The 12014-nt window shown below is 42.5% G+C and overlaps 1 protein-coding gene across 17 annotated transcripts in view; it reads right to left on the bottom strand.

Annotated features, from left to right (window-relative positions):
• neb (nebulin) overlaps window positions 1-12014 on the bottom strand; it is a 59613-nt gene that overhangs the window by 9428 nt on the left and 38171 nt on the right. For 16 of the 17 annotated variants that reach the window (XM_029458538.1, XM_029458546.1, XM_029458545.1 and 13 more), the window contains 27 exons: window positions 11872-11979; window positions 11658-11762; window positions 11447-11551; window positions 11270-11368; window positions 11052-11156; window positions 10847-10951; window positions 10645-10749; window positions 10347-10451; window positions 9671-9775; window positions 9457-9561; window positions 9252-9356; window positions 8994-9098; window positions 8090-8191; window positions 6503-6604; window positions 6310-6417; window positions 6118-6222; window positions 5896-6000; window positions 5604-5708; window positions 5381-5485; window positions 5179-5289; window positions 4980-5090; window positions 4768-4869; window positions 4577-4681; window positions 4039-4128; window positions 3007-3120; window positions 2259-2363; window positions 916-1020 (listed from right to left, as the gene is read on the bottom strand). In XM_029458538.1, the coding sequence (XP_029314398.1) occupies window positions 916-1020; window positions 2259-2363; window positions 3007-3120; window positions 4039-4128; window positions 4577-4681; window positions 4768-4869; window positions 4980-5090; window positions 5179-5289; window positions 5381-5485; window positions 5604-5708; window positions 5896-6000; window positions 6118-6222; window positions 6310-6417; window positions 6503-6604; window positions 8090-8191; window positions 8994-9098; window positions 9252-9356; window positions 9457-9561; window positions 9671-9775; window positions 10347-10451; window positions 10645-10749; window positions 10847-10951; window positions 11052-11156; window positions 11270-11368; window positions 11447-11551; window positions 11658-11762; window positions 11872-11979 (2832 nt within the window). The remainder of the gene's footprint in view (window positions 1-915; window positions 1021-2258; window positions 2364-3006; window positions 3121-4038; window positions 4129-4576; window positions 4682-4767; window positions 4870-4979; window positions 5091-5178; window positions 5290-5380; window positions 5486-5603; window positions 5709-5895; window positions 6001-6117; window positions 6223-6309; window positions 6418-6502; window positions 6605-8089; window positions 8192-8993; window positions 9099-9251; window positions 9357-9456; window positions 9562-9670; window positions 9776-10346; window positions 10452-10644; window positions 10750-10846; window positions 10952-11051; window positions 11157-11269; window positions 11369-11446; window positions 11552-11657; window positions 11763-11871; window positions 11980-12014) is intronic. The other variant, XM_029458542.1, reaches the window with a different exon arrangement.

Here is a 12014-nt window from a genome sequence, read left to right as displayed (position 1 = left end):
AGGAAGCACTCGTGGGAATAACAAGAAAAGAGGGGCCGTGGTTGTGCTACAGTCTTAGTATGATTATAGAGAATGGGTGGAGTCAATAGGGGAGGTTGTCGGGGGATAAATTGTCCTTTAGTTACCTCACTCATTATTTGGGTGGCGTGCCTGACATGAATCATGGCAGGGGTGACCTCCAAGCCTGAGAGGTTTTTTCCCCTCATGTGCTCCTCAAAGTCCTTCTTATAGTCTTTCTATTGGCCGAAGAGACAAGACAGGGGACAGACAGAGCTTAACCTCATGCAAGCAGTGCTGGTTCACAATGCAGTTACCTCATCCTGGTCTGCACCTTTGTCCTTATAATGACACCAATTTCCGTATTTGCCGTCTTTAAATGAGTTGTTAACTGTGAGGAACTCTAATGTTTGTATTAACTGAGATTAAACATTGTCTATAATCTATAATCCAGGCTTGATGAATGTTCTCTGACACAAACATATACTTTACCTTTGCCATCGCCGCATCTTGGGAGTGAGATTAAACGGTCTGAACTTATGTAAACAGTATTAGGGAACAACAATACACAAGCCGGTGTTGCGTATATTTGAACGTCACACATGTTACACTGCCTTGTCTTTACTGTCAAAGCACAAGCTACTTGAGAGTAGTAGGAGTAGAAGGGACACTTTACTGATACGCACCAAAACAGCCTTGATTTAATACATTGGCATTGAAGGCACTGTAGAAGTTACACTCTGTACGTCTAATATAAACAATAGCTGGACATCCAACCAGCCGAAGCATATCAATATACAACCAGAGTCACTGCAGGTTAATATAAACAGAAGCAGGCACTTCAGAGAGAGAGGCGTGTAATGGAAAGTGTAGTGTTGTAGTATTTCTAAGCACAGAGGAGACCGACGGCGTATTTACCTGGCTCTGCATCTGCTGAGCTTCTTTAGCCGTCACATATGTGGGGGTCTCGAAGTCCAGCATGGCCTTGCCCTTCTCCTTCTCATACCTCTCCTTGTATTTCACCTAGACAGCACACACACACACACACGTTTGAAAAATACGCAGGTACAAAACAAGTTGTGTAGAAAGTGAAATGCTGGATTGCAGATAGTTTGGATCTGCACGCTTGACGTTTACTGTGATGATTACGTTACTACGTTAGTTTAATAGTTCTTATATTGTTTGAGCCTGAATGGAAACATGTGGCAAACTGGGAGGTAGGATACTCAAACAGGACACCATGAACTGAAACATCGGTATAAAGTGACAGTACACACACAGTACATTGAAGATAAAGCGTGCAAACCTCTAGTGTTGTCCTCTAAAGATTTAATTTGAACTTTAGAATTAAATAAAACATGGAATCAGCCTGTAATGTGATGTATTGTACCAGTTACTTTAAGTTGTGTCCCCAATTGGAATGATCCCTGCTAAACCAACATCCTGTGTGTGTGTGTGTGTGTGTGTGTGTGTGTGTGTGTGTGTGTGTGTGTGTGTGTGTGTGTGTGTGTGTATACACCATTAAGAGATTGTTAAAAAGGTGAATTGACAATATACATACAATTTGTGTCAAGTGTTGTATATGAGACGGCATACAAACCAGGGGTGTGTGTGTGTGTGTGTGTGTGTCTCACAGCTGTGTTGTTGTTTTAGTGTTTGTTGACCTCCAGAGTCTGTGTCACTTACGTTGCTCTGAAGCTCAGTGGCCTCCTTGTGATGGAGCTGTTCTGGTGTGTCAGCAATCATATGGTAGTGACCCTTACTCTCCTCAAATTTCTTCTTGTAGCAGTACTATGGGGGGGGGGGATTCCCAATCAAGTAAGACATCTCAGTACAGAGAAAAAGATCGCTGTCTGGAGTTTACTCATCCGTTACAGAACAAACATTACAACTGATAAAACAGCTCAATGTCAAAAACAATGAGTTCAGATTGTATGAGAAATGAACGAGAGTCAATGAAGGAGTTTTTGTGTTAAGTGATCATTAATAAAAGAGCAGGAGGAAGTAAATCAAACAGAAGAGGTGAAACGTTACAGGAGGTGATGGAGATCGAAAGGTGAGAAGAATCACTACCAGATGAGGTCACAGAGATGCTGAGATGATGGAGTTTAGTGTGTTGATGGTTTAATGTGCGTGAGGTGACGGAAACACTGAGTTCAGACACTTTCCGATGAACCCCTGAGGGAACACGGAGACCGAATCGACTCCCAGCAGCTTCCTGGGAGGTGACGTGAGCGGGTTAAAGGTTGATGATGTCTTACGGTGCTGGACAGTTTGCTGGTGCTCAGGTTGTGCTGCATGGACAGAGACTCGGCCATGTCGGTCACAGGCTTGTGGAGCTTCTTCAGGTCAAGCTTATACTGCACCTGCAGGTGGTGTTAGCAGACACATGGATCTATGAGAGGACATCTCTCTCAGATTACTAATGAGGTTTCATGATGGATTTGTAAATAAATGTTTGCTAATGAAGGAAAACAATAATAATTACGAGCTGCGGGACGATTCAAGAAAAAATTGATTAAAGTCGTAAATTTACGTGGAAAAAAATAGATATTTCTTTTAGGGCTGTCAAGCGATTAAAACAATTCATCTAATTAATTACAAACGTTGTGATTAATTAATCGCGATTAATCGCATATAACAATATTTGCTGTGAGAGCGCCGCGCGCCGTGCTGTCGGAGCAAAAGTCAGGGAGCGCGATTAATCTGCGTTAATATTTTTTACTTTAATGTTTTTTACTTTAACGTTAATGTTTTTAACTTTTTGTTAAAGTTGTACATTTACAAGAAAAAAATCATAAATTTAAAAAACATTTTTCTTGTAAATTTACAATTTAAATGTCAGAATATCGGAGTTTTTTTCTCATAAATTTACAACTTTAATCTCATAAATCCTGATTTTTTTCTCAGAATATCAACCCTCTCCCCCGTCTCTGTATTTCTTTCTTTATTTTATACCTACACGTGGTTTATTACGCTTGTGAGGAGAATAATGAAGCGAGCTCTTACCTCACTAGCCAGCACATTGGCATCCTTCAACGTCTGGTAAATCTTACTGTTCTTCAGGTCATACTGTGGTTTCCTTCCTTTCATCTCCTTGTCAAACTTCTCCTTGTATTTCACCTGTTGAGACGGATGCATGTGAGAGAGGAACATGCAAGACTAGAGAAACAGACTCCATCCCACTGACAACAAAATGCTTCTTTTGTTTTTTAAGTGCATAAAAAGGGATGAGCAACTCATCAATGTACAAAGTAAAGTACAATGTTATGTACTGTATAGTTTTTAACATTAACACTCAAATGAAGTTTGCATCCCTTGTTATACAAGAACAAAACAAACTGTAGTTAAACTGTAGATTCTGTAAAAGGTGTTTTTCTCATGCATCAATTTATTTCCCCTTTTCAATCAGCAGTCATTGTGATGATTAGTCTTAGAGGACACGGCAGTCTGTATGGGTGCGTTCACATCTGCACAAGAAAATCCAGATGCAAGAGAAAACAGATGTGGAGACGCCCGAAGACGCTGCTCCTAGAGTCTAATTCAGCATTCTGTGACCGTCATGAATACAACAAGGACTTCATATATGCTTAAGTATATATGGAGGTATGATTGTGACACATAGCTGATCCTTAAAACAGTGTGTTCGAAAGAACATGTGTAATTTAACACATGAGAAACACATTTAAGAAAGCCTACAGTGCCCTCTAGGGTTCAGACGACAAAGGAAAAGCTCCAGACAGTGACTACTGCATAAACACATGTTTTATACAATAGTTTTAGATGCAAGCTCATTTAAAAACAATAAAAACAGTTAAAATAATTATAAAAAATGTGAACAAAATACATAAAAGGTGTCGTTAGCATACAGTATTGGTACCAGTGCAACAAATGCAGCAATGCAACACTTGAGTCACAGCTCGTCAGGGAAACAGAGGGTGCACATACTGCAACACTTTAAAACAAATGTGTCGATACGACGTGAACGGAAAGACAGACGTATAGCACAGCCCTTCAGTTTCAGGGCATGCACCTCCTTACATCACTAGTCACGGCACTCATTTTCTTAATGTGGCGCATCTGCGGAGTATCATAGGAAGCTGTTCCATGGAGGGAGGGCTTGGCCTCCACCTACAAAGCGCAGTGAGATGGAAGGATGAGAACACACAGACCAGGACATTATGGAAGAGGACAGAGATGAGGAATAGAGACTGTAAAGTATAGAAGGATGGAGGAAGAGGATGAGTTTAAGGATGGGGACGTGTACAATGATATGAGCAGTTAAACATGGAAATGTTCTTTCATGGAGTCAACAGATTAAGACATGGATTATAATGCAGGACGGCAGAGGAAGCGCTGCTAGTTTTATCGTTAGGTTTGCAGGTTTGCTATTAAACATGTACCACAGAAATACTAGTCTGTAAATATAAGATGATCTGATAGCGACGCCCAAAATAGAAGATCTTCTGCCATCGAGTGTGATAAAAAAAGGAAACGTTTTCTAGGAGATGATAGCTGTGGGGAACCGGTGGCTGGCCCAGTGCATCATGGGACAGATGATTGGTTTGGTTTGCTGTACCTTGCTGGTCAGCTTGGACACCTCAGTGGCCAGAGCGATGTCTGGGCGGTGGGCCAGAGAACCTCCACGGCTGGCCTCCTCACGGGCCTTGTCACGGTAGCCGATCTGGTAAAGACGAGACCAAATCAAGCATCAGTGGACCGAGTCCAAGTGGTGGTGGTGACTGTGTTCTGCGTGCACGTTGAGATTACCTCACTGATCAGCTTGGCAGCCTGGCTTGCCTTCTTTATGTCGGGACGGTCGGCTACACTCGTGTAGTGAAGGTTGGCTTTGGCATCTTTCCTGTAGGCCACCTGTCAATCAGACACAAGTACTGGCTGTGAAACTATCCCAACATGGAGATTACACGCTGTACATAAAACCGATCCAAAGTTATTTTAGCACGACTGTGGAGATGACTCACGTTGCTCTGATTCTTGGCGACTCCCATGGCGTGCTGAACTTCAGGTGGAACATTCATATTGTTGTAAATCGACTTTCCCTTTTCCTTCTCAAACTTCGCTTTGTACAATTTCTGTGAAGAAGGAAAGGAATGTCAAGGCCAAGGAGAGTCCAGCGTTATGAGACGGCTGAGCCCCTTCTGTGAGATAAATGTGTTGTACCCCGCTGATGAGCTTGTTGATCTCCTTGCTGTGGATGGTGTCACGAGTCTCGGACAGGGTGGTGAACGAGCCGGACTGCATGTCCTTCTTACTGGCCTCCTTGTATTTGCTCTGAGGAGGATTTACAGCACATGTAAAGTTAAAGTCGCACAAACAGCTGTATAATGTAATATATCTTGACTTTTTACTGAATGAAACTTACCTCTGATGCCAAAGTGCGCACAGCCTTGGCATGGAGGATTTGAGGAGTGTCACTGACGGGCACGTAGTGGCCCTTCGACTTCTCATACTTCTCTCTGTACTTCACCTGGAGAGCAGCAACAGACAAAGTATTCCTTTACGACATTAAACAACTGTCATTTGAGATCAGGAGCCGAGTCCTCTCGTTCCTCTCATCATAGAGAAGTCAAATAAAGAAAACTTACATCGCTGGCCATTTCAGCATGTTTCATAGACAGGAGGGTCAACTTGTCATCCACTACAGGGATCACGCAGCCCTTCATCATCTCTTTGTCATACTTGTAGTCAACCTGTGGGTGAAACAATGGCAGCAAAATCAGAACACACATATAAAGAAGAAGAAGAAGTTAATTGTTTGAGTTCTGGAGTACATAAGTGTATGCTTCATCCTACTGCTATATGTTCATTTTTGTTTTTTAACTTGTTTGTCACACGTTCAAACTAAACATATGAAATGAATAAGAAGCAGCGACTCACATCACTCTGTTGCAAAGAGTTCTTGGCATTAATGAGGAAGTCGGGTCTGTCTGTTGTCCAGATCCACTTGTTCTTGGTGGCTTCATACTTCTTCTTGTAGTCAAGCTAAACACAGAGAAAGAAAGAAACATCTAATCAATGTTTTCAGGTATTTCAACTTCAATTTGAATGAATAATGAGTGAAAAGCGACATTCCCTGATCCCGTCGCTAGAGACACTTACATTGCTGATGTTCTTGTACGCCTCCCTGGCAGCACGGATCGAATGAGCCTCTTGGTCAATGTTGATCTGGGCCTTGCTCTTCTCATACACTTCTTTGTACTTCAGCTACAAGATGCATAACAAAAGAACACCATCAAACACCATGTTGGCTTCTAATGTAGAACTAGTGCAGCCAGGATGAGTGGGACTTACATTGCTGGTGATATCCTTAACCCTCTTCATGTGCTGTTGGTGTGGAGTGTCATAAGGCAAGGTGTATCCCTTCGCCTTGGTCTTGTTGTACTCCATCTTGTAGATGATCTGAGGAACAATCATCACCACATAGTTCAGGAGCAATTCAAAACACAGCAAACATGCAGGAATCTTTCGCCCGTCAAAAACTCACATCAGATATTTTCTTGCTGCGTTTGTGAGCCTCGTACTCGGGAGTCTCCAGGATTGAGGTGAACTTGTCCTTGGCGCGCTCATACTGCTGCCTGTACCTCCACTGATGGAGGAGGTGTAAACACAAGACAGTTAGTACCACTCATAATCTATTTTCCACTGTAATCATTTGTGTGTATTCTGAAAAATGGTGTTTCTTCTCATTTAAGCAGCTTTAATAAAAACAAAAACTATCCAAGAAGAAGGGGGTGAATGGATTTGTGTAAAGAGACGCTCGAGACAAGAATTTAAGTAAGAGAGACAGCGAAGTTACAGCATCAAAGTGTGTCCTCCTCAGAGTCCATCCAGACGATCCTGTGACTCTGAATCTCTTTCTGGGATTACATAATAGAGCTACGGTGCAAAAACAATTACATTAGTTTGCGTCTCATTGACTGTTTTTAGTTTCTTCTTGGATAGTTCTCTAACAGTATACAACATGATACATGATAGAGTGTGTCTAATGAGGGAAGTGGTGCCGTGCAGATGTTTGTACAAACATGCAATATGAAACATGCAGAAACATAGAAAGAGTGAAAATGAAGACGAGGACATGTGTTACCACGATTCGGTCATGAGAGTCTGCAGCTATTGCTCACTGAACCTGAGGTTGATGTACTCAGTAGGTTTCATGGAGGAGAGGTTTACTCGAGAGAACACAGTGATTATATTTATATCTTCTTCAATGATATGTTTGATGCATTTCTGAGATGAGTTAAAGGTTCTGCAGAGAAGTGACTGGGTGATGGATGCATGAGAGTAAAGGGTGGAGTGTGTGGGAGTTACAGTGGTTTGAATGGATGGAAAGAGTTCGTACAGGATGAATGTTTAACGTGATCGGATCTTATTGAGATGAGATGATATGAGTCAGACTTCTTCTTTGTGAACAGGGATCAGAGTTAACACGGTTCATCACTCTGAGGCTGTTTACCTTACTGCTCAAAGTGGACTGGTAAAGGGCTGTGAGGATGTCAGGGCGGTGGAACTCATTGCAACCACTCTTTAGAAGCTCCTTTGCTCTGGATTTATACTTTACCTGTCCACACACACACACACACACACACACACAGCATGCCATAGTTGAGGACACATGAAAAACAGCAGCAACACTGGGAGGACTGGAGAAGTTCTCCGGAGATCCAAGTGTGACAAAGGAGCTGTTTGTCCTCATCTGTGCCTTCAGAGTGACGGACATCTTCGGGCATGTTAAGCTTGAGAATAACTTGCTTGGAGATGTATTAAGTTTAATTGAATCATGAGTATATAAGTGATGAAGCCGTCTGTCTGATGGCACAGATACAAGGAGCGTCCTGCTCACTCAAGATAACCAGCTGCTATTTGAGTGGCACTGTTTACGACGACCTGTGTGGGACTAAAACAACGAACACAGACAGGAAGAGAAAGGTATCGCGTTGAAAGCGATTTCATGCGACGAAGACCACAGGCAGGTCTGTCGACGACCTCATGCGTCGGTGTCAGAGGTCAGGAGGACCGGACTGGTAGCAGCGGAGGAGGCAGGCCGGTCGTACGACCCGATCACAGCGGTTACCTGGCTCATCTTGTTGTTCTCCTTGGCCAGCAAGTATCTAGGATCATCTGTCGTTATGGTGAACTTATCCTTGGATTGCTCATAAGTAGCTCTGTAGGCCCTCTGCTCAGAATGTCAGAAGGTAGTTAAAGACAAACGTCCAGAAAACAACGTGCGCTGGCACTTTTCCAGCAGGACAAAGGATTGTTGAAACCAGTGGTGGAAGAAGTACTTAAACAAAAGTAGTAATACCACACCGTGAAAAGTCTTCAAAACCTTACTTAAGTAAAGTAATATCCGCAAAATGTTCCTAAAGTATGAAAAGTTAAAGAAGTCATTGTGCAGTAAAATGTTCCCTGTTTTATTATGATGTTTTTAGATTAATGTTTATGTTGCATTGTACTGCTTTATAAATGGTTGAGTAGTTTAATCTACATGTATCTGTCAAACGTCAACTTTTCATGAGCTCAGAAACACTTTGTGACGATGCATGAACAGGTAGGAGACGAAAAACTGTGATCTGAAAGTAACTTCAGCTGTCAGATAAATATAGTGGAGTAAAAACTACAATAATGGCGTCTGAGCTGCGGAGGAGTCGACGTATGAAGCTGCAGAAGAAGGAAACAAAGTAAAGTACCTCGAATGTGTACTAAAGTGCAGTGCAGTAAATGTACTCACAGTAGTTACCTTCCACCACCGGTTAAAACAAGTTGATATGAAGAACAATGGAAACATGTTATACACGTGGTCACTCATAAACATTACAGTCAATAATCAGATCTCTTTTACCTCCACGCTGAGTCCGATAGAGACGCACAGAGACAGAGAAATGTGATTAAAGAGTCTAGTTAACAAATCGGTATCAACAAAGTTTTGTGCTACAAAAAGAAATGAGTGCATTGGATGAAAGGATGAAGAGACTCACGTTGTTGATGAGCGTGGAGGCATACTTGGCCGCCTGGAAGAACGGCGTGTCGCAGGTATACTTGAAGTTGCCTCTGTTCTTCTCGAAGGACGCTTTGTACAGTCTCTGTTTCCAAAACAGTAAACTCTTATTAGAAACATATACCGCTCCATTAAAGATCCCTTTGATGTAATGTGAATTTTAGACATCACAAGGAGTATATATGGAATAAACAAGCAATATTACTACATTTCTATACGGACTACATAGATCCTTCACCTCACTGTACAGCGTCTTGTTCTTCTCAGCCTGCACCAGCTCGGGGGTGTCCCACACGAAGCAGCCGATACCCTTCAGCCATTCCAGGTCCTCCTTGTATTTCACCTAAAGACGGACATAAAAAGGGGATTAAATCAAAATATGACGTAGTGTGTCAATGGTACTGTAGGCCCTTCTGTCTCGTAGCACAGTCAACAGTACTCACGTTGCTGACGTTATCGTTGGCAACTTTGCTGAAGAAGAACTCCGGGCGGTCAGGGATGGACTTCCATGTACCCAGAGAGTTAATGTACTTCTCCCTGTATTTAACCTGGAGTAGAGAGGAGAGGAAAACCAGTAAGAGTTTAATTCTAAATTATATTTTATGGTTAACATCGTCTAAATATAAATATGCAAAGACACTCAGAACAAATACTGACCTCGCTGATGTCATCCGTGACTCTGCGGTGGTAGGTGATGTCCAGTGCATCCTTCACTGTGTGGTAGTGGCCCTTGGAGAGCTCAAAGGTCTCTTTGTAACGCAGCTGCAGACATGAAGAAGAGAATGCGTAAACACAAATACATATAAAGCACCTTCTTCTTGTTATGTTCTCCTTGTTTGATCGTCTTTGGTTAACTTCCTGTTTTATTTTGGTAAACTCGTTTCAGACACTTCCTGTCCTCGTGTGTTTCCCGCCTGTGTGATCACCTGCCCTGATCAGCTTCACCTTCCCTCCCTCGTGTGTTTAGTCTCTGCTTCTTTGTCTCATCTGTTCCTGTAGCGTTCCAGCTGTTTTCCTAGTGTTAAACTCTTAGTGCTCGTTACGTTGCCTTGTCGCTAACGTATGTAAAGTCTGTTACTTAAACCCTTTTGTCTGCGGGTCGTGCTCCTAAACTCTCCATTAGCTAATCAAAGCTTCATTAGTAGTTTATTCAGGTGGAGTAACACACGTTTTATTTCAAGTTTTATAGACTAATGCTCTGAAATTAGTGGAGCAACAGTGACCAGTTAGTGTCCACGGGTCTACTGCTAAAGGGAAGCAGAAGAACTAAAAATGAGTGCACAGATATGAATATTATTGTCTGTAATGAAGCGTAACCAATGAGCATACTCACATCGCTGGACTGGAGGTAGGCTTTCTTGGCACGGATCAGCAGAGGTGTATCAGCAATAGCGGTGTATCTGTGCTTCATCTTCTCATACTGGTCTTTGTATTTGTTCTAAGGGAAGAAAGTTACATCATTCTTGTCACTGACAGCATTTACAGTTATTTCTATTCTCGAGCAGAAAGTCAGCTACAAAATATCCCTGAATAAAAACACAAACACTGTTACGAAGGTATGACGTCCCGCTGATAAACAGCAAGGAAACAATGGCAACGTTAAAGAAGAAATGAAGAAGGCGAAGACTCACGTCACTGTAGACCACTTTCATTCTTCTAGCATGGCCCATGTTTGGAGTGTCACTTTCTGGAGTGAAATGAGATCTCTCCTTGGAAGCCACATTGGTGTACTGGAACTGTAGAGAAACAGATGCAATACAGATTAGATTATCAGTAAAAGAAAAATCTGTGCAGAACAATACATGCAATGAAGGATGGTGTGTGTGGACTTGCTTTGTTTGTCAGCAGCTGAGCCCATTTGGCTCTCTTGATGTCCACAGAGTCCACAGTGGTGGTGACCTTTGCCATTTCTTCCTTGCTCTGGGCTTTGTAGATCATCTGGAGATAGAGGAGCAGAAAGTCAAAAACTCAATCAGATATGTCACAACATTTAAGAGTACCTCAATGTGATAAAGTGTGTTTGGGGAAAATGACTCACGCTGCTCATGTGGGTCTTTAGCTCAGTCACACGTTTGTACTCGGGTGTGTCCAGGACCACGGAGAAGTTGGCAAGATTCTTCTTAGCCTCCACTGGATAGTTCACCTAGAAAAGACAATAACATATGCAACACAAAGCATTGTGACGGCACTGCAGGAAGCTGGATACCACTGAAAATGAACAATAATAACATAAAGGGATATTCCGTCCACACGTACCCTTTGTTTGGTGATGTTGCGGACGTTGATCATCTCCGGGGTGTCGTACAAGAAGCAGCCGACGCCTCTCAGCCACGTCAGATCCTCTTTGTATTTGAGCTAAAAACACAAAATGATTTTAACCAACATTGTCCAACTAAAGTAAAACATCGGTGTCAGACTCATCTCCCATCTCACATCGCTGGTGATCTCGTTGACGTGGTAGCAGTGCATCAGCTGGGGCGTAACGGGCAGAGAGATCAGCTGGCCTCTGCTGTTGTAGTATTTCTCTCTGTAGCACAACTAGAGAAGGGAACAAACAACACATGAGTCCAACATACTATTCAACTCCATCATGAACAAGAATATGTAGATTAATGACTTAAATAGTGTGAGAATGGATTCGTACGTCGCTGAGGTGTTTCTGGTTCATCTTGACTTGTTTGATGTCGGGGGTGTCATAGGTTGTGTGGATCTTGTCCTTTTGCTTGTGGTACAACTCCCGATACAGACGCTGGGGAAGGAAAGACGACAACACATGAGATCGTTTCATCCAGTAAAAGAGTCGGTAGTAAAGAGTGTAAATCTGTGGTGTCAACAACAGCAGCCGTGGTTCATCTTACATCGTTGGTGATCTGGTTAGCCTTCCTCGAGAGGACGAAGTTGACACCCTCTGGATGAAGAGTGTAGGCCTTCGCTTTCATCATCTCGTAGGCTTCCTTGTACTTCACCTACACGAAGAAAAGCAAAACGTATATGATTCAGT

The sequence above is a fragment of the Cottoperca gobio genome, chromosome 21 (genome assembly GCF_900634415.1).
Source record: "Cottoperca gobio chromosome 21, fCotGob3.1, whole genome shotgun sequence".
Lineage (NCBI taxonomy): Eukaryota > Metazoa > Chordata > Actinopteri > Perciformes > Bovichtidae > Cottoperca > Cottoperca gobio.
Note: the sequence above shows the minus strand (reverse complement) of the source record. Positions and strands in the feature narration are given on the sequence as shown.